We start from the raw sequence: 27199 nt of genomic DNA on the forward strand, positions 1-27199 counted from the left end.
GTGATTCATATAACCTCTAAAGTTTAAGAACCACTAATTTAACCTTTTGAGCAGCAGTTTCTTCTATAATACAGGAATGATAAAATCTGTTCTGTAAGATTGTAAGAAGTAAATGACATGTGTAACATATTTACTCAGATATGGTCCTCTGATGGTCAGCATCAGCGTTACTTGGGAACTTGTTAGAAATGCAGACTGAGTCCCTCCCCAAAGCTACTGAATCAGAATTCCTTGGTGGAACCAAAGAATCTGTGTTTAACAAGTCCTCTAGGTAGTTATTACACATATTAAAGTTTGAGTAGCAATGCTCTAGCCTGTTAGATTCATGAAGATAGGAACCATGAAATTCTTATATACTAAGGTGTCATCAACACCTAGTCTAGTGCCCAGCATAGAGTAGATATTCACTATATCTAATAAACGACTTTTCATACATTGCACCCTCTTACTGAAACTGACACATTCATTAGTTTTTAAAGTTCTTCAATATTAACTATCAAAAAGTTTTTAATGCCACAAAATAAGGTTAGTATTTGGGTTCCTTAGAATTGGGAAATCTTTTTTTGCGTGAGTTTGAAATTGATGTGATCATTTGTGTTGTGCTTTTTCACAAATAAATCTAAAGAAGAAAGCAGAATAACTCTAGCCACCAAATATTCTTTTTTTTCTGTTCCATTTTAGCTTAGTTAACAAATAATAATTTGTTAAATGATATGTAGCTCAATGAGAAGATTAAATAGATTAGAATCACACCCAGGACTTTTTTTTTTGAAGAAAGTAATCTTTTTTACTGATAGAAATTTATTTTCATATTGTTTAATTATGACTTTTTATAGAGATATTATATCAGGTTAAGAGCAAGGACTTGGCAGTCTGTCAGTTTAGGGTTAGAGAATAATACATTGAAATTTATTGACGATGTCAGTGTTTTGCAACTTTCTTAATGTCATGGAACACATAGACAGTGATATTAGTACCAAACCTTGAGGTAAATGGAAGGAGGCAACAGGCGCACCAACAGCCTGGGGCCGCCCACAGCCACCTCAAGAACCAGGTGGTCATTATCTCAGCACACCTGTAACTCATTTGTGCTCATCCGTGTGTCTCGGGCCTTAGTGAGCTCTGAGCTACATGCACTTGGGTTAGTTACTTCTATGGTTTCCAGTTTCCTTATCTGCAAAATGGGCATCATACCTACCTTTAATGGAGTTGATGTGGGTGTGAGAAAATGGACATAAGATGTTGCATGAGGCTAGGCACATAGTGTACGTTCAGTAAATGTTAAATTGCCGTTCTTACCGTTGCGAACAGCAATGATAAGCAAAAGGGAAGGGTCTGGATTGAAAAAATTTTAAACATGTAGAAGCAGCGTTTTGAGCCCTGTATCATTTTGCACTGTTTTGTTTTTCATTGTTTTCTTTAATCTTCAGGACAAAAAATAATATTCAAAGGTATCTTGGCACTAACAGCGTGGCCTATAGCAAGAAAGATGAGCAGTCTGTTCCAACCCGTGAGATTTCCAAGGAGTCAGAGAGCCAACATAGTGTAAAGGAGAATGTGAAAAAAGACTTGGTAAATATTATTAAGAGCATGAAACTTGAATTAAGCACAACAAATGTACAAACGACAAAGCCACCCAACAGAAGACAACCTGAAAGTTTGGAGGCTGCAGTTGGCAGACTTCAGAAAACTCCAAAAGTCCCCCAAAGGAGGTAAATTGAATTGCAATTTGAATGTTTTTTTTTCCAGTAATTTTTGAAACTCCAGTAAGCCTTTTCTTTTAGAAAAAAGATTTTTTTTTAGAGTACCTTGGAGACACAGAATTAATGAAGACTAAATATTAGTTTGTAAACACAGAGGCTAATAATTACATGAGAAATACTATTATTGTTCTCTATTTAAATAAGTGGATATCTATATAGAGGCTAGAGATAGGAACAGTAGTGATCTCATTGAGAATTCCACATTCTCTTACATATCCATCAGTTATTAACTGCGTTTAATTGCTTCTTTAAGCTGTTAAGAAATTATTTACATCCTGATTTGAAGATAGCTTTGTGTCTCTGAAGAACTTTTCTTTATTTGAAATTTTATTAGAAAAAATTCCACCTACCATAGAATTTTGGCATGTTAATTACAGCTGTTTTATATGACTTCCTTTGACCAGTAATTATCAGGGCTCTCAACTTATGCGGTTTCCTCAAAGTAGTGTAATTACTTGTGCTTGTCAAAAGAGTATAATATTTTATTGATTCTAAGGGCAAAATGATATTTTAGCATTGTGTTGTAGTTTAAATGGCAGAATTTTGTTTTAGTGATATATAAGTATGTAAATAATGGTTGTATCAATGACATTGTCAAGTAATAAGAAATGTGGCTTTAAGATCCCCATCACTGACTTCCCTTAGAAGAACAAACAGATAGTAGAGATTTCTATTCCCAGAAAGACTTAGCACTTTAATGGAACTGCTTGGTTTCTGCATTGTATCATATTGTATCTAAACTACCACTGGAAAGCATAACTGGGTGGTAGACAGTAAGCTAATTCAAACAGGAAATGCCCGTGATAGGTATCCTCTCCTCCTTTTTAGAAACACTATAAAACAAATAAACAAAAAATATATACATATATAATTAGATAATACTCAAATACATAGTTATAAATACCTAATGAAGAGTGAAGTTTTTTCTCCAGCTTCCAGACCTGTTTATGATCCATTTTGCTTTCTATTATAATTATACAATTTAATTAACTTTTAAAATATTTAATTTATTTATTTATTTTGGCTCTGCCAAGTCTTAGCTGTGGCACACGGGATCTTCATTGCAGCATGCAAGATGTTTAGTTGCGGCATGTATGCAGGGCCTAGTTCCTGGACCAGGGATCGAACCCAGGCCCCCTGCATTGGGAGCACTGGAGTCTTACCACTAGACCACCAGGGAAGTTCCCAGTTTAATTAACTATTAATGAAATGGTTAAAATAAGTTGATTGCTTTGCAAAGACTTAGTAAAGGTCATTTTAAATGTTGCTTTCCATTTAGGTGTGAATGAGACAAGCATAAAAATCTGGAAAAATTCTGCACTCAGACTGCTTTGTAAGCATTTTAAGTTGTTGCTCCATGTTTCCACTTTAAAGAAACCAAAATTGGCAATTGGTTGGAGGATGTACTATGGGCGTGGTGTGCATATAAAAGATGTACCTTGGGTTCTGTCAGTGGTCCTATGTTCAAAAAGAGGCTTTGGTCCTACCTCAAAAGATTGCTGAATGAGATATATTTGTTTTGAGTTTTAAAAAATGTATCTTTTAATGATTCCCACCCCCCTCCAGTCTGCTTTTTTGGTTTTTTTTTAAAGGCATCCCAGATGCACAGAATTCAGTGAATCATCATCTTTGATTCCTGATGTACTGTCCTCACTGCTCTGTGCATGGCCTGCTTGTAGTTTGTTTATTTGTATTCTATATTGACCCCCCACACACACACATTGATATAGTTACCATGGGTACATAACAATTGCCCCCAAATGCAGCAGCATAAAACAGCCATGTTTTAATGCACACAGATTCTGTGGATCAGTAATTTGGATGGAGCACAATAGAGAAGACTAATCTCTGCTCCATGATGTCTCAGGCCTCAGCTGGAAGACTTGGAAGTTGAGGGGCTGGAGTCATCTGTGGGTTTGCTCACTCAGGTAGTCAGTGCTGGCTGTTAGCGGACACCTTAGCCAGGACTATTACAGAAACACCTATATGTGGCCTGGGCTTCCTCACTGCATGGTGGCTGGGTTCTAAGGGTGAGTGTCCCAAGAGAAAATGAGCCCCTAGGAATTTGTATGGTTTTTATAACCTAGTCTTGGAATCAGATTGGACAACGTCACTCTCATTCCTGTTCCATATTGATTTTTGAAGGGTCACAGCAACTGCTAGAGAGCCATCTTCACAAAGATACGGTGGCATCGAAAGGAATGCAGTGGTCTAAAAACTATTAAAACTGTGACCTACTTTGACTTAGTAGTTCACACAGTCACTGACAGATATGGTTAATATTTCCCTATGGTATTCCGGGGTGCCTTAGGGCACAGTTTGGGAATCGAGGTCATGGTCTACATTGAGCTGCCTGTGAGAGGCCCTGGGACCACACCTTTAAGTTTCTTAGGATTCCTGTTGTCTGAGGCACCATCTTAAATCTTTCTAAGATCTCAACAAAGGGTTTTGCAGCCACAGCTTTATCTTTAGACCATGTTTTCCTAAATGCTGCCCTGGTTGATCTCTGTACAGAAGCCATTTCTAAATTTTAGCATCATTTGCTATCTGGAGAGGCTAAGAATGAGAAATGTTTTACTTTTGATCCCAGCAAGTCTTGGCTCCTTTGTGTGGAACAGTTCTTTCTTATGTCTCTCCTCTCACATTTTACCATCGGCCACTGAGAAGGCAGGAGACGCCTTCAGTATTCTGCCTGGAAGTCTTCTTACTAGATCATCCAGTTCACTGAGCATATCTCTTGTTTTCCATATTACTTCAAGCAGTAGTGTTGCTAAACAAAGGTCCACTTTCCTCCAGCTTCCAGTAACATTGATTTTCCTACAGCCCTCACGCACAGCTTCCTTGAGGCCCACCAGGCTCTGTCTCTTTGAGGCTCTAAGCTTTCACTGACGCTTGCCTTAGGATCTTTCTGGTTCCCCCTTCTGCCCAATAGCCAAACCTCTCCCATACGTTTTAGGGTTTTGTTTTTTGTTTTTAATTACAGCAGCACCCAACCTCTAGGCACCAAAATCTGTTCCAGTTATCTGTTACTACATGATAACCATCCCAAGGCTTAGTGGCTGCATCTCTCTGCAGTTTGGGCAAAGAGCTGCAAAGATAGCTGTGTCTGCTCCACTCAGCATCAGCAAGGGCAGGTTCAAAACTGGTATCTGGAATCCTCTGAAAGCTTGTCCATGTGCATTCCAGTGCTTACGGAAAATTTAAAACAGAAGTAAACAAAATCGTATGATGAAGTTTTGATAATTATCACATCTTGCCATTCTTGTGTCATCTATACCTTTACCCACTTTCCATCTCCCACTTGATGATGATTTATGGGGTTTTTTTCTAGGTAAAATTTACATACATTAAAGTGTACAAATCTTAGCTGTGAGATATTGACAAACTGATGTGCCCATGTAACTGTAACCCACACACTTTCCAAGATGCAGAGCATTTCCTGTTTCACCTTGCCTGTCAGTAACCTTCTGTTCTGAGGCAGCCACTGTTCTGATTTTTTTCATCTTGATTTGGCCTTGTCTAGAGTTTGATATACGTGGACTCATACAATATATACTTTTTAAAGTCCAGCTTCTTTCATTCAATTTCATACATGCTGTGGCAAGAGCGAAGTACCGTTCCATTGGTCAGATATCTCACAGTCTGTTTATCTGTTCTGATGATAGACCTTTGGGTTGTTTCTAGTTTGGGGCTTTCTGATTAAAGCTTGTATAAACAGGTTTAACCACTTTTATATTTATTTGCGGTATGTATTGTTTTTGAAATAAAATGGCATCTAACTTAAAAATCCACCAATTTATCATTTCTGAGGTTGATCTTTCATCCTTCACCTTATTACATTGTTCTGAGTTAGCATTGTGCTTCAGCAAGGATCCATTCACTTTAACCTTCAACATTATAACATTTATATAAAACTCATACCTAATATTTAAGAATTCTTTTTTAAAAAACATTTTTATTGAAGTATAGTTGATTTACAATATTGTTAAGAATTCTTGATTTTGTCAGAAATTGAGTTGAATGATACTTTTTGAACAACAGATTTTCTCCCAAGAAATCATTTTACTTTCCACGAAAGTAAGGCCTCTTTTCTCTCGTTTGTTTTCCGGGTTCTTCTTCAGGAGGGAGTCCCTGAGCCCGGAGTTGGTGGCGGCTGCGTCCGCAGTTGCAGACTCTCTCCCTTTTGACAAGCAGACGACCAAGTCAGAGCTGCTCAAGCAGCTTCAGCAGCACGAGGAGGACTCGAGGGCACAGAAGGATGGAGGGAGACCTAAAATTAGGTTAGTAAATCAAATAGCTGTGTCAGTGATGCTGATATCTCAAAACAGGCTGGCTTCACGTGAGTGCGAATATACATAATATATTCATTTGTGTATAAAATACGCCTCATAAATATTAGCAGTTTGATTTCTTTTAAAACTCATGTGTTAAGATAGCTGTTTTAAAAGACCAATTGAATGTTTAAACTTCTTTTGAGAAGTTATTGATACATAATTTCTTGTCCCTGAAAAAGAAGTGGTAAATTCAATAATGTTACTATAAATAAATAAATAACAGGATAAGACAGTTTCTCTGAGAAATTTTTTTTTTTCAGTTACATAATGTGCTGGTTTTATTTATGTATTTTTTTGGCCATGCCCTGCCGTTTACAGGGTCTTAGTTCCCCAACCAGGGATTGAACCTGGGCCCTGGCATTGAAAGCACTGAGTCCTAACTTTTTGACCACCAGGGAATTCCCATGTGCTGGTTTTATGTACAGGATGATCACTCATTTTGTTTGTGTTTGAACAAATGCAAAGCAACAAATAAATATGGCTAAATTTCAGCTTTAATACAGTTTTTTAATCTAGGTGATAGGTATATAGATATTGATTATATATCTACTTCTCTATATGTTTGACAATTTTTCACGAGTGACTCTTACTTTTTTTTCTTATTTTTGGCTGCATTGGGTCTTCATTGTTGTGCGTGGGCTTCTCCTTGCAGTGGCTTCTCTTGTTATGGAGCACGGGCTCTAGGTGCATGGGCTTCATTAGTTGCAGCACATGGGCTCTAGAGCGCAGGCTCAGCAGGTGTGGCGCACGGGCTTAGTTGCTCCGCAGCATGTGGGTTCTTCCCGGACCAGGGATCCAACCCATGTCACCTGCATTGGCAGGCGGATTCTTAACCACTGTGCCACCAGGGAAGTCCTTAATTATTTTTTAAATGAACATTTCTGAAGAACATCTTTAAAAGACAGAAGGCAACATCAGTCTTAGTGGTCTGTGGTGTTAATGTGCAATGTGTAATCTTTTATTTAAACATGACTTTTTATGAGGTACTAGTGCGTACAAGTGAAATAAGTGATATGAATCTCATGTTTAAGAAAGCTTATTACTTTTCTGTAGCTAAAATTTCTACCACATTTGACCTTTTTCTTATTTCAGTTTCAGTAACATCGTATCAGATATGAAAGTTGCCAGATCTGCCACAGCGAGAGTTAGCATGAGACCAGTGCATCAGATTCAGTTTGACGAAGGGTCTGATGAGTTTGTTGACCAAGAGAAGATCGCTGAGCTGAGAAAAAGGTATTCAGGCCCCACAGTCTGCTTGGTTTTGTTTGTTAAACGGTAGATTTATGTTGTTGCTGTGCATATTGTTGCTGTTGGGTATCTGAACATCACGATGCATTTGTATCTATCTCCTTACTCTCCATGTACCATTTCCTAGGGAAGGAAAGATGTAGTGGGTTTAGCAGCCCTACATTTTTCTATATTGTAGATCGGAACGGGCACTGCCTCACATTTATCCATGGTGAATAAAGGTCTCCTGATTTAGAGTAAGTGGAGTTGACCAAATTCTGAACAAATGAATGTTTTGTGAGAAGCATTATTTTTCATTCTGATGTGTACCTAACAGTGTACATTCATGCACCTTTATATCTCTCTATAATCATCTTTCTTCACACCTGAGAGAAATAACCCACCATCAAAAAAAGGAAGAAGATCCGTTATGATACCTTAAAGTGGTGGATCATTTGTGGCAATCTGAATTTGGTAATTTTCAGTTCTTAAAGATGCTAAGCCATGCCTTATGTAGTTATTTTATAATAGAGCTGTCTGTATGTACATAAAGTATCTGTTCTTTCTCTCTTTCAAGTCTATAAAGTGATAGTTGGGGAGGGGGAACCAATTATTTAGCGTGGTGTGAAAAATACTAACTGAACTTTATAGCAGGGTGTGCTTACAATTGGAATGTTTTCTGTGTGTTGTGTATTCCATGGGTTACTTCTGTGTATAATCTCAGGAACCTGACCTGACTTAGCTCCTTCTGAGTATTAAATTATTAATTTGTACAGGAAAATTGGAAAAGATGGTCAGCAGTTAACAAAGGAAGTGCAGGGTTATACTGACTGGAAGATTATTTGAATTACTAATTTAAAGTGATTCTTATATCTATGATATTAAATAAAGTAGAATGTTTTACTTGGAGTTTAACTTAAGAGTCCCGCAGTAATGACCTATCTGGGAATGGAATCTAAAAAAGAGTGGATAAATGTATATGCATAACTGACTCATTTTGCTGTACAGCAGAAACTAACACAACATTGTAAATCAACTATATGCCCCCAAAATATTAAATTAAAAAAAAAACACAAACCTTGAAAACCTAAAAAAAAAAGTCCTCCAAAATATTTAACTTTAGTCTTCTTTGAATCATTCTTTGAAATGATCCTGTGCAACTACATTAGAATGCTATATCATAGGCTGATTTTTAATGATTTGAGCTGTCGTCAGAAATTAGAAGGCGGTGAGGAAGAAGCTAAGAAAGTAGGGAAGGGGTTTAATGTACATATAATGACTGCATTAAAAAGCTGCCTAAAGGACTCTAGAATAAGGGGAAGCTATGGTGAGGTACCAAGTCGTTCACCTGCTCTGACTTGGGACAGCCTGAGACAATCCAGGCCTGGACTGACTCCTTCAGGTAGGGATGGAGAGGTGTGAGTCCGGAGCACTGGCTTTGGAGTCTCGCTGGCCTGCACTGTGCATCTGACTAATTCTGTGACCAGACATCTTTCATAGCCTCATTAGTCTGCTTCCCTGTCTATGAAATGCTGGAAGTGAAGCCTGCTTAAATAGCTTTCTTGAGGAATAGAAATGTGTAAATGATATATAGTAGATGCACAGCAAATGTCCTTTCCCATCCCTTCTCTTAGTACATTCCTCTTTTAAAATTCCATACTTTAGCAAATCACTCCCTCTTGACTGTGAGTTACTTTAATGCATCATCCTATTCACCTGGCACAAAGCTGAGGGAATGCTGGGTGGGGAGAAGAGTGCAAGGCACTGAGCGTAGTTCCGTAGCCTTTGTTTACAAATACTCGGGGACCTGCTAGAAGAAAAACTATGTGATTTGAGATCATGTTATCTAATTTTAATGTGGTGTTTTCATTCTTTTCAGTTAGTTTAATTTGGTAGAAAGAAGTAATTTGATCCAGAAAAGAATCCAAAATTACTTTAACAACTAACCCTCCAGTTTATAAACTAGTGTTTAATCTGCCAGTTAATTTATTCAAGTAAGAACGTGAATTGATGCATAGAGCCGTTGATTAAAACATACGAGGAGAAGTTACCTATTAACTCTCAGACAGTAATTTCCAGTTAATTAAATAGTTATGTGAAGAAAGTTAATCATTATTTTTAAATTACAGAATGATTGCTTTGTAAGTGGGAATGTTTTGATTTTCCTGTGCAATCTTTTATAATTATAATTTGTAATTAAGCGTGCAGTGTTTTCTACCCTTAAACTAAGACAAATGTTGACTTTAACGACTTCTAACATCACATTTTGATAGCTTTCCACAGTGTCAGGTTTTCTAAAACCTTAATATGAAATGGATCAAATAAAAATTGTGGCAAACTAAGCTGATCTTTTCAATTAGGTATTTTGGAAGTTAAAGTGTTGTAATTGCTTTTTTGTATTATGATGCAAAAATTCAAGTGAACTTGTTTCTGTTTTTAGTTATAAGTCCTAAAGCTGTGGCAGTTTAGTTAAAATGTCTGGTATGGGGCACTGGAATTATTTTCAATTTTTACATTGAATATTTCATATTAAAGATTCTTCTCATAAACAATTTTTGTTGATTATGTATAAAAATACTCATTAAAATAATTTTTTTCTTTTTCAGTTTTCGGAAAAATATATTCAAGGGGAAGAGGCTTAATATTTTTGAGCTTAAGGCAGTTACTGAAGAGGCACCTGAAACAGGTTTGTTAAGAAAATAACAATATTTCTCAGGTATAGAAACATTCCATCTTTGAAAAATGTCCTTCATGTTTTGGTTGCATAATAATCAGGTAGTTTAATATTCCATCCTGTCATTGACCTGGAACTTGCTTAGTAATATAGCTGTTGGCATTGCTAGTGTTGGTCAGATTTCCCCCTTGAAACGTTGCAGCCCATGAGACAGCGGGAGGTAAGTACCATCAGCCGCATGAATCCAGATCTATAGTTGGCTGCTAACTTGGGTTAGAACATTAATGATCACCTACTGCTTGCAACACACCTCTGTGCTATTATGTAAAGATAGATTGTGGTGTCTGCCCTAAGGCAGCCTACTCTCTAGAAGAGGAGATAGCATTATGGATGCAAACTTATTGAAGTGATTTAGAGATTATTTAGGAGATGGGAAGGAGAGCATTCAGGGAATATATTTAGCAGACTTGAGGTGTTTTTTTCTTAACACACGGTTAGTCTTTGTTTTCCGTTTTTCCCCCTTTCTTCTTTTGGCAAGAAGTCAAATCCTTCACAGTCACCATTTTAAGCCTGATTAAAATAGAATTAGGGACTTCCCTGGTGGCGCAGTGGTTAAGAATCCGCCTGTCAATGCAGGGGACACAGGTTTGATCCCTAGTCTGGGAAGGTCCTACATGCCATGGAGCAATTAAGCCCATGTGCCACAACTACTGAGCCTGTGCACTAGATCCCGTGAGCAACAACTATTGAGCTTGCGTGCCACAACTACTGAAGCCATGTGCCTAGAGCCCACGCTCCACAACAAGAGAAGCCACCGCACCGAGAAGCCCGAGCACCGCGACGAAGAGTAGCCCCTGCTCATCACAACTAGGGAAAGCTCATGCGCAGCAATGAAGACCCAACACAGCCAATAAATAAATAAATAAGTAAATTTATTTAAAAAAAGAGGATTAAGTGTGCTCTTGCTTAACATTAAATTTGTTTTACTTATAACTTAAAATAAATGAAGAAACTCCATACAAATGGTCTTAGCTTATAAGTGACTTTCATTTCTAAGGATTATAAGTTAACTTTTTGGACCTTGGTAGAAATAATTTTATTTTTGATATTTAAGTTTCTAGACCATCTTCCAGTGGCTCATTTAATCTTTCTATCAGTTACTTATGAGAACATCTGATTTTCCACTATTCAATAAACTCCTTGATACCAGGGGCTAGGTCTCATTGATTTTTGTATATGCAATAGCCCCTACCCAAGTGGCTGACAAATAATAGAAACCCATTATCATATATCTTAAATCCTTTTTTATTTTTTATTTATTTATTTATTTATTTTTAAATAATTGTTTTTTTTTTTTTTTTTTTTTTTTTTTATGGCACACGGGCTTAGTTGCTCTGCGGCATGTGGTATATTCCTGGGGCAGGGCTTGAACCCGTGTCCCCTGCATTGGCAGGCAGATTCTTACCCACTGCGCCACCTAGGAAGTCCTTAAATCCTTTTTTAAACAAATTGAACTATAAAAAAAATATCCATGGAGGAAAGGCGTTAATTCAATCACTATTCATTTAAACTGAAGATGAAACTAAGAGAACAACCACCCTTCTTGTATTGTGACAACTGCATTTCTGTCCTATATGATGAAAAGGAAATGCAAGTGCACAGGTGTGGAAATGGATCACCTCTCCCCTGTTGAAGTGGCAGCTCTTTTTTTTGGGGGTGGCGGGGGTCACCACCCAGCTTGCGGGATCTTAGTTTCCCGACCAGGGATTAAACCCCAGCCACTGCAGTGAATCTTAACTATGGGACCACCAGGGAATTCCTAAAGTAGCAACTCTTAAGCTTGCCTCAAGCAGGGAATTTGTTGTCAGGGCAGCTGCCATGGTCCATCTAATGAACAGCCAGAGAGGCGCTTGGATTCCTGAGGGAGCCAGGTTGCTTTTTTAAATTGGAAATCTTACTCCTGAACTGAAATTAGCTGGCAAGGAGGTACTGAAGTTATATATATTTTATAAAACAATATAAAATGATTATGCTCTAATAAGGAAAATAAAGTGCAGGTTTATGTAAATTTACTCTGTCGAAGGTACTGTTTTAATAAGCTATACTTGCATGAATCTGAAGAATGTCTTTTGTTCCCAATTAAATAAAGAATAGCAACAAAGTGCAAATTTAAATTCAGCGTTTTTTTCACTGCTGTTTCCATACCATGTAAAACACTGCCTGACATGTAGTTGGCATTCAGTAATTAGTTATTGACTGAATGAATGAGTTCTTCCAGCCCATGATTCTCACATTTTGCTCACCCCTAAGTTCTTACCACAGCTGCAAAGGGTGTTGTCTTAGACCCGACCGCTTATCCTAGAGTAAACTGGAGCTGAGAGGCAGTTTAGCTTAATGGAAATAGTTTTGTTGTTGCGTAGATCTTGACCATTCAAATTCAGATTCAGACATAGTAACCTCACTGAGTCTCCCTTTTCCCATCTATAAAATGGGGCTAATACATACATCTCAAGGATTAAATGAGGTAATATAATTAAAGGGTCAGGTACAGTGCCTGGAAACAGTGGACAGTCAATAGATGGTTGCAGCTCTTAGTAGCGATGATGGTGATGACGGTTGTGGAAAGTGGATCAGTGTCCACTGAATACATTTAGAAGTTGTAACCATGATAATTAAGTTATTTTCTGTTATAATTACTCTAAATGTGGTTAATTTGCCTAGCTGCTGGGCTTTTTTTTTTTTTTTTCTGTATCAGATGTTCAAGACCAACATACTTCATATCAGCAGTCAGTGTGTGGTCAGACATAGTCATACATGAACTTCCATGTACAGGTCTTTGTATGGACATGTCTTCTTTTGGGAAGATACCTAGGAGTAAAATGGTTATATGATAAGTATATTCTTAACTTCTTAAGAAACTGCCAAACTCTTTTATTCAGTACAAAGCAGTTGTACCATTTTACATTTCCACCAGCAACGATTGGTGGGAATATGACTCATTCTTTAAAGATGCCTTAAATTTCCAAAACAAATAAATGACTGAAACATGTGATGTGATGGTGTTAATAAGCTAACAGTATGTTCCCTTACTCATAGAGTTGGTTGTTGGTTGTAAATAAACTAATGTAGAAAAAGCATGTAGCACAGAGTAAGTGCCCGGTATGCGTTAATAGTATTATTGTCATTATAATTGTAATTACATTATTATTTTAATTGTGTTAATGTACCTTATTTGGTCTTTATTAGTAGTACATTAGTGACTTAACAGACCAAAAATAAACAGGCTGGACTTTAAAGATCAAAATCAGATTGTATAAAAAATATTCACATTCATAAAAAGATCCATGTCCAAAATAGACATTTCGTTTTTCCTTTCCAGTAGAGGGGGCAGTGAGACTAGGGGTTGATTACCTAGCATTGTAGACAAAACACAAATTAAGGCTTGCAGTTATTGTGCTTGTAGTCTTTATGTATCGTTTTTGTTTCAACTTCAGCTATCAAAGAGTGACCTTTTGTTATATACTGCTTAATTATGAGCTTCAAGATCTGAAAATTACCAATTCAGGGCTGTTGATAACATTTTAAAAATGAAAGATATTTACATGAATTGTGCGTATTTTGGATATTTTATGTCAACAGTGGCAGCGCCTTCTCTTTGGGATGTAGAATTTGCTAAGCAGTTAGGGGCAGTCAATGAACAACCCTTTCAGAATGGTTTTGAAGAGATGATCCAGTGGACAAAAGAGGGGAAATTGTGGGAGTTCCCAGTTAACAATGAAGCAGGTAAGTCTCAGCGTCATGGGTTTATAAAACTCAGTGATTGAGATTAAATCTGGCTGATGTTTAGTTGTAGCTTCAGGATATTTACCTGAATTTCAAAACTTTGTGCAAACATCTTTGTGATATCCTAAAAGAAATCTGACAGTGTTTTTAAAAAGAATGCTAGGTGTCACTGAATTCTAGTTGTTTGGTAAGGAAAATAAAGAAGGAAAATTATATGGCAGAAATGCATCATGAATTTCTGTGACATAGAAGTGTTGAGAACTGCAAATGATGACAGTTTTCTACTTGCTGAAAACAGGAAATTACCTGGCAAATCTTCTAATACACTAAATACTGAGTATGAGATCACCCTTCAGTTTGGGGGAGCATTACAGCTCTTCAAGTTTTATGCTGGTATCTTTTATTTAAAAACCATTGCATTAATGAGATGCAAGTTTCTTGTATTCAGTCACTCAAAGCAAAAATGTTAGGAGGCTTTGAAATTCTTTGGAACTCCTTGGCTGCATACCTAGATGCTTTGAACTGGTAATAAAATATTATCTACTTTCCTGGAGATTTTTTTTAGAGGTGTTACCTCTTCCTCAATCAAAAGGAAAACAGTATTACTGTGCTATTTATTGTTTATGGCATCCGTGATGTCATCAGCTAAACATTTCAGTGAATTTTTATAGATGAATTTTCAGTTAGAAGTGATTCATTTATTTTTATGGTGAGATTAGCTAGAAGTTTCAAACACCTCATGAAGTCTTAGGAAAATGTAGTCCATGTTTTAACCTTTGTAGTATTTCACTGCACTGTAATATTTTAATTTTGATAACCTTTCATTTGTTTGGATTAATAAGTGGAGTGGAAACTTAAATAGTGTTATATTTTCATAAAGTAATCTTTTGTATAGGAAAACTTTAGGGACTTAGAAATCCTTTAGCAGATTCTTAATATTTTGTGTATTTGTATGATGTATTCAGTCATATAAAAATCTATATTTCATCTATTATATAATGTATTTTTTTTTTAAGTATTATGGCTTCTACATTCTGGAAGCTATCAGAATAAGGTTTAAAAAAAATAAAAAACCAAGGACTTTTATTTGTATGAACCTGAGTACAGATTCCAGCTCTGTCAGTAATTAGCCATTTGCCTGTGAGAAAATTATGTAACCTCCTGAGCCTTAGTTTCCTCATCTGTAAAACTGAAGATACCGCGTTGGAAGAATGTTTAAGAATTAAATCAGATAAGTTACTGAGTTGCTCAGCACAGTTCTTGGCATTGAATACATAGGAATAAATGTTGGTTCTTTTCCCCTCCTGTATGATCATAGAATTTTAAAAGTAGCAAACAAACTAACAAAATACAATCTGTGATATGAAGGGAAGGCTTCATTCCATATTTGATGAAACTTGGGTGTTCCAGGTCCTTGCGGTTAAAGGCATGATTTTAAAACCTAGTATTGAGGTAGAATACATGACTTGATTAGGAGAGACAGTGAGTGTGGTGGGTAGAGTTCAGGTTCCTGAGTGAGTCTTAATCTCTCCAAGCCTCACATCCTCCATTTTATAAAATGATGGGAATAATAATAGGATTATTTTATGGGATTCTTCTGAGAAACAACTGAGATTATACGAGTACTCATCCCTGTGTCTACAACAACAGTATTGTGAGGGAGTTTGCTATTATAACTGTTTTCTCTTCTATACGATAACATTTTAAAATCATAAAATATTCATGAGGATATTGTGGGTTTTCTAGGAACCACCAAATAGGTTAATAGGAGAGCATGAATTGGTGGTACATTGTCAGCAGCGGTAAAACATTTAAATTTAAGTTCATCAAAATTTTGAGTGTCCAGACTCCAAAGGAATTTATCTTATTTTTGACCTGGTTTTTGAGAAAGTGTAATTTCTAAAAAAGGAAAAAAAACAAACAAACATGTTTTCTGGTCGGGTTGGGGAGATAGATGTGACAAGTGTCCATATACCCTGTACATATTATTAATGCTTCGGGGTCGGAAGGGGAGGTATCTCATTTCCAGCTCCTGAAGGCAATTGTTATCTGAACGAAAAACAGGAAGGGAACTGTGGAAACTTTCTCACTTTGATCACTCCCTCCCATACACACTTAGGAGCTTCTGATTACTTTAAGAGGAGTGGCTAGAACGGCCTTAGCCGTTCAGTAACACTCTTTTATATTTCTTATACTTAAATTTTAACATTAATAAAACGTCATGCTCTCTCCTAATAATTAGTTTCATGAAGATTTACTTTGATGCTTTTGGGAAAAGATGTTTTGTATTTAGGGGCTCACCATGTCAGTTTGGGAATGTAATGCCGAAAATGACAAAATGGCATGTCCTGTGTTTATAGTTTACTTCCCAGTGTTGTGTTTTCCTGTTATATAAAAAATTGCAGTTGTTTGTTTTGCCGCTTAAAATGTAAAAATTGTTTTTCCAATTTGAAGTAGCTTTTTGTTAGTTTTAAGACATGGTTTGTCCCTTCTGATGCACTTTGCTAGCTCAGAGATTTATGAAAGCTGTTAGGTGAAATTATTCCCAGTTAGATTTTGTAGTATTTGTTATATATTGGATTGATAATAAGATCACTGTTATTTTAGCTCTGGCTTTGTATAAATTTTATCCCAAATTTAATCCCATAGTACCCAGTTAACAGTCTTGCTCTGAATATCCATTAGCCATGTCTATGCCACCAAACTACAGGTGTTTTTGAAATGCCCTCCAAGAATAATTCTCAGTTTAGAAGCTTCAGTGGGCCAAGAAACTCAGTCATGGATGTCAGTCACACTTTTGTTTTTATTCTTCAGTTGGATTAAACTTGTTCACTTGAACATGCCATCCTTTGCTAGGGTATCTGGAATGTGTGCTGTAATATGAGCTAGCAAGAAAAATTAGAAAAGCTTGGAATTACCATAAAACTCTAAAGAGGGCTTTTTGTTGTTATGCGGGAGGGTATATTGTGCAGAAAATTAGGGCAAATATAAAGATGATTAGGTCTGTGTTATCTGCAATAATTTGTTGGTTGTTTGAGATGGTGGCCCATGAACAAGAGCCTCAAAGTACTGACAGGAAAAGAAATAATAGTTTTGAAAAAATAGAAGTGGAAACAAGTCAAAGTGAAAGTGACTGTATTTGCTTCAGTGCTGTAATATACTCTTGTCAAAAATAATTGGTCACTATTATGAACTGGATTTTACCCTTTTTTTCACTGTACCATATTTTTAGCTGTATTCAGTAATATTTAAAGCAGAATTAGACACAGTTTTAACCTGTGTTACTTTAGTTGATTTTACACCATTTGGGATTTCTTTCTTGTATTTAATTTTCCACTCTCTCTTATTTTCTCCTTATTATATAGCATTTCTTTCATTTATTAAAAAAATATTTTAAATTACAGAAATAAATATGTGAAAATGTACTTGCAAAAAAGTTAAATAACATGGAAGAGTAGAGAATATACTTTACCCCTCAGTTCTCTTCCCTTTTCCTGAAACAACGATTGTCAATGGTTTGATATGTGTCCTCACAGTCTACTTTAAATGGTAGTTTCAGATTTATCTGTTGTTTTCGTCTATATGGGACCATAAAATAGAACTATTTTATATCTAATATAGTATGCCACTGTATGAATGCACTATAATTTATTTCACCATTTTCTTGTTGATGGATGGAGCTATAGTGAATCCTTTTATACATGTCCTTTCTGTATATGTCTGAGTACTTTAATTACTAGAAGGGTCAAACAATAGGCATATTTTATTTTTTTACTTTTTTTATTTTTTGGCACACGGGCTTAGTTGCTCCGTGGCATGTGGGATCTTCCTGGAGCTGGGATCGAACCCGTGACCTCTGCATTGTCAGGCGGATTCTTAACCACTGCGCCACCTAGGAAGCCCGGCATATTTTAAATTGCAATAAATATCGACACATTCTCTTCTGAAAGATAGCCAGTTGATCCTACTGGTGGCGATCTTGGTGGGGGGGAGGGGTGTACAGGGAATGTTTCACCATTCAGCACACAGACTTTCACTTAATTCCCCTTCTTATCAATTCAGTGACTCATCTTCCCATTTTAGTTTCTCCAAACAAAAAGTAAACTGCCCATCTTTGGGAAATGGATGGTGTAGTCATCTAGAGGTACAGGTGGAAGATGGGTCATGGGAGATCTAACTGTTCCCTAAACCAATTTTAATTAATCCTCTGTTTTTTTGTCTCTCAAACCCATTCCTCATTTCAGTGTATATGGTGCCACTAATTCCTAAAGCCTTTGAAGTCTCTTTGCTTCTTAATTTGGTTTTAGCATCTTCAACTCAATTGAGTTAGCTGCTACTTATCTGTCCACTTTCTTTCTTTTAAAATTTTCCTGATATCTCCTGTCTGTTATTGTTTCTTTTTCTGTTCTCTCTATCTTTGTGCTTTTATACTTTTTATTCCTTTAACTGCCATTTAGTAGGTATTACAAGGGAGCAGAGATTTAGGTAGCATGGGTTCAATCTGCTACATTTTAACTATAAGTCTTTGTTGCTTATCTTTTAACTGTTTAGGATGTCTTTAACCAACAGAGATTTAATTTGGAGGTAGTCAGATCTGTTAGCCTTTTCCTGTTTAATCTATCTGGAATTTATTTTTGTATACAATATTCCCTCTTTATCTTTCTCTTTTTTTCCTTTGTTTTATACTCGCCAGTACCACTTGGCTTTCATTAACTCATTGACTCATTCAGGAAGGATCTGTTCATTACGCCCTCCTGGAGCATTCCAAGTTAAAAAGATGGTTGATCTCTCATCTAGAGCCAGGGTAGTAAGAAATAAGATGACCTATGCCCTTAGATGCTTTTTCCCCTAATATAGTCATGATTGCTGTACCCATCTGACTCATAACTATATGAGAGAGATAGGTCTGTTAATGATTTAATAAACTGATTATTGAGCTTGTGTTAACATGGCTACTTTCAAAAATGGTTTCTCTTACAAAATTTTCTGTCTTAGGTCTTATATTTTAAGTATTAATACTTCTAAGAATATTAATAACTAACAACAAAAATCTCAATCCAGAAGTCACCCTTGGATTTTTGAGAGCAGTTATTACCTTGATTTATTATGTTTCCAATGCTACAGACCTTATTTTTCAACCCTAACATGCTCTTGCAAATATATGGAATATTTAAACCTGCCTTGTTTGTCATATTACAACATTGGCCATATTGTTTTATTTTTTTTAAAGAATAATTGTCACATGAAAGTGTTAGCAGTGTTTGACGGTATGGAAGAAACCTTTAGCAAAGCAAGGCTTTTATTTTTATTTTTTTACCTCTCTATGTTGCATTTCCTCCATTCCTATCCCCAAGTGCATATGCCTTAAAAACAAAAAGAAAAAAAAAAAAAAGGTAAAGGAGTAACAACATGCTTGCTTGGTGGTATAAACTATTGAGAAGCATAGAGAATTCTGAATGGGATTCAAAGAAAGATTTTTTAAACAATAATTTGTCTTGTTAAAAAAAAACACATGCATTTAGGAAAAGGACTAGAAGGATATATACCTCAGAAGTGATTAGCCTTGGCAAATGTGAGTAGAAACTTTGGGGGGTTATGGGATAGAGAACAACTCCCATTTAAAAAATTCCTACACATCTCTTTTCCTGTATTTCATTGAATATGACATACTTTTGTTTGTCAGCTTTTTAAATATCCCTGAAATTGTGATGCATCTTATTACGCTAGTCAGGCATCAGTGAGGAGGTAGTTGTTGCTGCCTTTTGCGGATGCGCATCCAAATTTGCCTTAGGGTTGTCAGAAGAGGCCACAGTGGAACCCTCTTAGGAAGTGCCGCATCACAAGTGTTTTTGATAGAATGTGGGAAAGCATGGCCACTGACTACTTGGAGTAGAAAAGCCAATTCAGAAGAATTGGATTCTGAATGTGAAGAAGTCTTAGGAGTACCTTAACCAACTGTGTCATTCAGTTTTGCTATGTAACAAGCCACCCCAAACTTAGGAAAACAACAGCTAAGTTGTAACTGCTCGTGAGCTTATGGGTTTTCTGGTTGGTTTTGGCAGGTGGCTGAGGGTGGTTCGTTCTAGAGTAGCTTCTCTCGAATGTCTAGTTGGTGCCGGCTGTTGTCGGCGGAGGGGGGGATAACAGGGTTATATGTCCCTCAGCGTCTCAGGGCCTAGCCTGGGCTTGTTCACCTGGCTATAGAAGAGTTCCTAACACAAGGAAGAGCAAGAATTGATGTGCAGGTGCTTTTCAGCCCTTTGTTTGCATTGTGTTTGGTAATGTCCCATTGACCAAAGCAGGTCACTTGGCCAACCTCACATTTAGGTGTTGGAGAAACAGGCTGTATCTACCCTTTATGGGGAAAACGGCAAAGGCATGTTGCAGAGGAGTATGTATACAAGCATAGGAGTGGTATGTGGTCATTGTTAATCTCATGTCTTGTTTTATTTCTTGTGTGTTTTAGTATTTATAAAAGTGTTGACTAGATTTCTAAATGTCCAAATAAAATTTTAAAAATCTTTCAATAAGTGTAAGATAATTCTAAGTGATTAGAGAGCATTTTTAAACTTCTTATTTTGAGATAATTGGGGGTTCACATGCAGTGGTAGGAAATGATAAATTTCCCATGTACACTTTACCCAGCTTCCCCCAGTAGCTACTGCCCACATAACCACAGGACTGTATCACAGCCAGGCAGCTGGCGTTGATAGTCTTTCAGCCATGTTCAGATGTTACCAGTTTTTCAGGTATTCTGTTGTGTGTGTGTTTAGTTCTGGGCAGTTTTATCACATAGGTAGATTCATGTGACTACCACCACAGTCAAGGTGCAGAACAGTCCCATTACCTCAAGGATCTCTCTCATATCCTTTTATAACCACATCCACTCGCCTCCCATTGCCTCCCTTCTCAGTCCCTGACCCCTGGCAATCACTAAATCCATTTTCCATTTTTATAATTTGTCATTTTAAGGAAGACATACAAATGGAATCATCCAGTATTTAACCTTTGGGGATTGGCTTTTTTTCCCACTCAGCATGATTAATTCTCTGGAGATGTATCCAAGCTGTTATATGTGTCAAGAGGGGTTTTTTGCTGTTGTTTTTATTGCTGAGTAATATTCCGTGGGTTTGAACGTACCTTATAGTTTAACCATTTACCTGATAAAAGACATCTGGGTTGTTACCAGTTTTGGGCTGTTACAATAAATGTGCTATAAATATTCATGTGCAGCTTTCTGTATGAATATAAATTTCCATTTCCCTGGGATAAATACTCAGGAGTGCAACTACTGGGTTGTATGGTAGTTACATATTTAGTTTTAAAGAAACTTCCAAGTTGTGTTCAGAGTGGCCATGCCATTTTAGACATATAGTTTAGGCCATGATCCATTCTTTGTTAATTTGTATGAGGTTGGGTTCTTTTTTTTTTCTTTTTTTTGGTCAGTGATATCCAGTTCTTCTGGCACCATGTGTTGAAAAGGCTGTCCTTTCTCCATTGAATTGTCTGTGCATCTTTGTAAAAAGTTGGGTGTGTTCATGTGGATCCATGTTAGTCTGCCAGGGCTTCCATAACAAAATATCACAGACTAGGTACCTTAAACAACAGAATTTACTTTCTCTTAGTCTGCAGTCTGAAAGTCCAAGGTCCAGGTGTTGGCAGTGTTGGTTTCTCCAGAGGTCTCTCTCCTTGGCTTGCAGATGGTCGCCTTCTTACTGTGTCCTCACGTGGTCTTTTCTCTGTGTACATTCTTGGTGTCTCTTCCCCGTCTTATGCGGACACCAGGACTGCACTCTTATGACCTCCTTTAACTTTAATTACCTTTTTTTAAAGGCCCTGTCTCCAAAAGCAGTCATACTGGGAGTTAGAACTTCAATTTATCAATTGTTCATGTCTACGGTGGGCATAATTCAGTCCATAACAGGGTCTGTTTCTGGGTCCTCAATTTTGTTCCATCAATCTATGTTTCACTCTCTGCCAATTCCATACTCTTTTGATTACAGGCAAACCTCAGAGATACTGCAGGTGTGGTTCCGGACCACTGCAATAAAGTGAATATTGCAGTAAAGCGAGTCACACGCATTTTTGGTTTCCCAGCGCATGTAAAAGTTATGTTTACACTACACTGTATTAAGTGTGCAATAACAGTACGTCTAAAAAAAAGTACGAGTATATACCTTAATTTAAAAATACTTTATTGCTAACAAATGCTAACCATCACCTGAGCCTTCAGCGAGCTATAGTATAATAGTGACACCAAAGATCCCCAATCACAGATCACCATAACAAATACAATAAGGAAAAAGTTTGAAATATTGTGAGAGTTACCAAAACGTGACACAGGGGCATGAAATGAGCAAATGCCGTTGGGAAAATGGTATAGATATATCAATACTTGCTTGACCGAGGGTTGCCATAGACCTTTAATTTGTTAAAAACAAAAACAAAAAAAACAAGGACGCAGTATTCATGAAACCCAGTAAAGCAGAGCACGAGGAGATGAGGCGTGCCAGTACTGTAGCTATACAGTCAGCTGCAGCGTTACTCCTCCCACTTTCCTCTTGTCTTTCAAGATTGTTTTAACTATGCTAGGGCTTATGCCTTTCCATATAATTTTATTTTATTTTATTTATTTTTTTTTTCCTTTCACTTTATTTATTTATTTTTCAGTACCATAGGACTTTATTTTTTTTATTTTTTTGGGGGTACACCAGGTTCAATCATCTGTTTTTATACACATATCCCCGTATTCCCTCCCTTCCTTGGCTCCCCCCCATCGAGTCCCCCCCACCCTCCCTGCCCCAGTCCTCTAAGGCATCTTCCATCCTCGAGTTGGACTCCCTTTGTTATACAACAACTTCCCACTGACTATTTTACAGTTGGTCCATATAATTTTAGAATAAGCTTGTCTGTGGCAAAACTTTGCTGGAATTTTGGTAGAAAGTACATGAAACCTGTAGATTAATTTGGAGAGAAATGACATCTTCACTATGTTGAGTTTTCCAATAATGATTTTTATTTTTATGATCTTGTATTCTGTAACCTGACTGAACTCACTAATTCTAGGAGGTTTTTTATTTTGTTTTTGCTCTGTTTTGTTTGTTTTTTAGATTCCTTGGAATTTTCTATGTAGACAGTCATGTCATCTACAAGTAGATAGTTTTATTTTTCTTTCCCATCTGTATGACTTTTCTTCCTGCCTCCCTCATTGCAGTGGGTGGAACTTTCAGTACTGTGTTGAGTAAGAGGAGTGAGAGCTGATCTCCTTGCCTTGCTCAGGAACTTAGGGGAAAAGCCTTCAGTCTTTCACTATAATATTAGCTGTAGATTTACCATGTTGAAGTAGTTCTTCTCTTTTCCTAACTTGCTGAGAGGATTTATCAAAATGAGTGTTGGGTCATAATGTTTTTTTTTGTTTTTTTTTTTAACCTGTTGATAGGGTAGATTACCTTGACTTTCAAATGTTGAACCAGGCTTGCAGTAAATCCTGCTGGAGTAAATCCCACTTGATCTTGGTGTATAAATCTTTTTGTACATTGTTGGATTTGCTTGTTAATTTTGTTTAAAGGTTTTGTTTCTAAGTTCATTAGGGATATTGTTTTGTAGTTCTCTCTCTTTCTTGCTCCTGTTTTTGGTTGTTGTTTTGTCTCTGATTTTTTTTAAACAAGGTAATGCTGGTCTCATAAAATGTGTTAGGAAGTGTCCCTTCTTCTCGTTTCTGGAAGAGATTGTGTAAAAGCGATGTTAATTCTTCTTTAAATGTTTGAGAGCTTTTAAATTACACATTTCTTTAATAGTTATAAGATTATTCTGGTTCTTTTATTTTGGCTGAGCTTTGGTAGTTCAATGCATTGTTTTTTAAGTTGTCCAAGTTGTGAGTGTAACATTCTTTGTAGTATTCCTTTACTCTCCCTTTAATGATTTCAGGATTTATAATAACCCCCTTTTCATTCCTAATATTGTTGGTATGTGCCTTTTTTCTTTATCAGACTTGCTAGAGATGTATCAGTTTTTCTCTTTGTGTTTTTTTTTTTTTTAAAGAACCATTGATTTTTCTCTGACTTCTTGTTTTCAATTTTATTGATTTCTGATGTTAACTTTATTATTTTCTTCCTTTTGTTTGCTTTGGGGTTATTTTGCTCTTCTTTTACTAGGTTCTTAAAGTGGGGACTTAGATTATCGATTTGAGACTTTTCCTCTTCTTATATGTGCATTTAGTGCTGTGTATTTCCCTCTCAGCACTGTTTTAGCTGTCCCACAAATTTTGATTTGTTGTATTGTCATTCAATTCTATGTGAGGTGTTTTTTTTAATAAATTTATTTGTTTATTGGCTGCATTGGGTTTTCATTGCTGCACATGGGCTTTCTCTTGTTGCAGAGCACAGGCTCTAGGCGTGTGGGCTTCAGTAGTTGCGGCACATGGGCTTAATAGTTGTGGCTCACGGACTCTAGAGCGCAGGCTCAATAGTTGTGGTGCACGGGCTTAGTTGCTCAGCAGCATGTGGGATCTTCCTTGCACCAGGGCTCAAACCCGTGGCCGCTGCATTGGACATTGGCAGGCAGATTCTTAACCAATGTGCCACTTAGGAAGTTCCAATTCTATGTGGTTTTTAAAATTTCTTTTGAAATTTCCTTTATGACCATGAAATATTTATATTAATTTCCAACTGCTTGAAGATTTTCCTGTTGTCGTTCTGTTACTGATTTCTGTTTTGATTCCTTTTTGATCAGAGAACATACTGCGTATTATTTTATTTTAAATGTGTTTAAGTTTGTTTTGTGACCCAGAATATGGTTAAACTAGGTGAATGTTCCATGGATGCTTGAAAAGAATTTGTATTCTGTACTAGTTTGGTAGAGTGACATCTGTAGATGTCAGTGTGATCCTGTTGGCTGATGTTGTTCAGTTCTTCTGTGTCTTTGCTAATTTTCTATTTGGTAGTTCTCTCAGTTGCTGATAGTGGGATATTGAAACCTCCAAATGTAATTGTGGATTTTTCTGTTTCTCCTTTATTTCTATCAGTTTTTCTTTCATTTATTTAGAAGCTCTTGTTTGGTGAATAAATAATTCAGATTGCTCTATCTTCTTGGTGGGTTGATTCTTTTATTATGTAATGTTTCTCTTTAATAATTTTCTTTGCTCTGAAGTCTACTTTGTCTGATATTCATATAGTCACTCATGCATTTTTTTAAAAAAAATTAACATTAGCAAGATACATCCTCCTCCATCCTTTTACTTTCAACCTACCTATATTATAGGTATTTGAAGTGAGTTTCTTGTGTATAGCATATGGTTGGATCATGTGTTTCTCTGCCAGTCTCTTCTTTTAAAAAAATAATTTTATTTATTTATTTTATTTTTTTGGCTGCGTCAGGTCTTAGTTGTGGCACGCGGAGTCTTTCATTGTGGCACGAGGGCTCTTCATTGCAGTGCGCGGGCTTCTCGCTAGTTGTGGTGTATGGGCTCTGTAGTTGTGGTGCACTGGCTCAGTAGTTGCATTGTGCAAGCCTAGTTGCCCCGCAGCATGTGGGATCTTAATTCCCCGATCAGGGATCAAACTGGCATCCCCTGCATTGCAAGACGATTCTTAACCACTGGACCACCAGAGAAGTCCCTCTGTCAATCTCTTTTGATTGATTGTAAACCATCTACATTGAAAGTAATTATTGATTTGTTAGGACTTAAGTCTCTTATTTTATTATTTGTTTTCTGTTCATTTTCTCTGTTTCTCACTCCTCTGTCTTTTCTTGACTTCCTGTGAGCTGCTTGAATATATCTTAGGATTCCATCTTATTTTATGTGTTTTTTAGTGTGGTTTGTATAGTTTTCTCAGTGATTTCTTTAGATATTAAGATATTCTTTAGCAGTAACTGCTGCTACAGTTTGAATATTTGTAGTATGCTAAGCATTGTAAAAGAGCATTATAAGCTTTGTGTCTATTTAATCTTTACAAAAACCCCATGAAGGAGGTGCTGTTTTAATACTCATGTTACGCCTAAGGAAACTGATGCTCAGAGAAGTTAATTTGCCCCAATCACATGGTTGTTAAATTGGTGAGCAAACCTCTGACTCCAAAGGTCATGCCTTTAACTGTAATACTATACTACCTCAGTAATGTTAGTTTAATACTGTAGGTTTTACATTCAAAATTGTAATGTATTTTGTCTCACTTCCTAGGTTTTGATGATGATGGTTCAGAATTTCATGAACATATATTTCTGGATAAATACCTGGAGGATTTTCCAAAACAAGGACCAATTCGCCACTTCATGGAGCTGGTGACCTGTGGTCTTTCCAAAAATCCATATCTGAGTGTTAAACAGAAGGTTGAACATATAGAGTGGTTTCGAAATTATTTTAATGAGAAACGGGACATTCTAAAAGAAAGTGGCATACAGTTCAATTGAAGACCATGAAATTTTTATTCAAGCCTTTGGAGATTCATGTTATAACTAAGTAAAATAATTTTACTAGAAGTTTTCCTATATTGTGTTCATTATTGTATCTGATTTGAATGGTATAAATATTAAATTGTTTAAAAGTATATACACTTGTAACTGAAAAATATTCCTGCATGGAAAAAAAATTACCAGCTTTTATGTATTCAACTAGTAATTCTAAACAAAAAGAATATCTTGAAATTAGTAATAAGTTTAAGATTACTTCCTCTAACCTTTTTCTTTTCATTCAGTGACCGTCCTTCTTTGAAATATAATTAGCCATATATCTGATGACATCAGAGGGCTATAACAGTTGAGATGATTTACAGACAAATTTATATGTATAGACTATATTCACATATATATGTAGTTTCTATATTTACATATACACATATTTATATTTTCACACTAAATTAACTACCCTTGCCTAAGTCTGGGTCACTACAGTGAAGTAACCTTGTAGAAATAAAGGGCTTATACCTATCCCTTCTAGTACTTCAAGTCATCGTGCCAAAATTAAAACTAATTTCTTTCTTTCTTTCTTTTTTTAAATTTTTTGGCTGCACCCTGTGGGTTGTGGGATCTTAGTTCCCCAACCAGGGATTGAACCCAGGCCCTCGGCAGTGGCAGCACCAAGTCCTAACCACTGGACCACCAGGGAATTCCCTAGGACTAATTTCTATTACAGTGCATAGCAGTGTGATTCAAATTCATACAACTGAAAGGACTGAGGATTCCTAAAAAAAAAAACTCAAAACCAGAATTTAGTTTACAGTGGCCTCAGGCTAAAGCAGTGTTTCAGGCCTTGGCACAAGCAGACTACAATTGTATGTGAAGGAACCCACCATAAACCCAGTCTTCAAATTACAAAACACGTAAGAAGACAAAGCCCCATGAATGCACACCAGCAGAAACAACAGACAGCAGAATCAGACTCATAAAGCCTTCAAATATTGGGCTTATCATATTCAGAGTAT

The 27199-nt window shown here is 36.6% G+C and overlaps 1 protein-coding gene and 1 non-coding gene across 2 annotated transcripts in view; one reads left to right on the forward strand and one right to left on the reverse strand.

Moving 5' to 3' along the window:
- Nucleotides 1–26258, forward strand: part of MRPS31 (mitochondrial ribosomal protein S31) — a 28235-nt gene extending 1977 nt beyond the window's left edge. The window contains exons 2-7 of the mRNA XM_057707670.1: nucleotides 1431–1712; nucleotides 5885–6043; nucleotides 7190–7330; nucleotides 9931–10010; nucleotides 13638–13781; nucleotides 25960–26258. Coding sequence (XP_057563653.1) covers nucleotides 1431–1712; nucleotides 5885–6043; nucleotides 7190–7330; nucleotides 9931–10010; nucleotides 13638–13781; nucleotides 25960–26189 — 1036 coding nt within the window. The 3' untranslated portion in view covers nucleotides 26190–26258. The remainder of the gene's footprint in view (nucleotides 1–1430; nucleotides 1713–5884; nucleotides 6044–7189; nucleotides 7331–9930; nucleotides 10011–13637; nucleotides 13782–25959) is intronic.
- A 552-nt stretch (nucleotides 26259–26810) lies between these two features.
- TRNAG-GCC (transfer RNA glycine (anticodon GCC)) lies at nucleotides 26811–26883 on the reverse strand. The gene has a single exon. It is a non-coding gene; the product is annotated as a tRNA-Gly (tRNA).
- Between the last annotated feature and the right edge of the window lie 316 nt (nucleotides 26884–27199).

The sequence above is a fragment of the Hippopotamus amphibius genome, chromosome 14 (genome assembly GCF_030028045.1).
Source record: "Hippopotamus amphibius kiboko isolate mHipAmp2 chromosome 14, mHipAmp2.hap2, whole genome shotgun sequence".
Lineage (NCBI taxonomy): Eukaryota > Metazoa > Chordata > Mammalia > Artiodactyla > Hippopotamidae > Hippopotamus > Hippopotamus amphibius.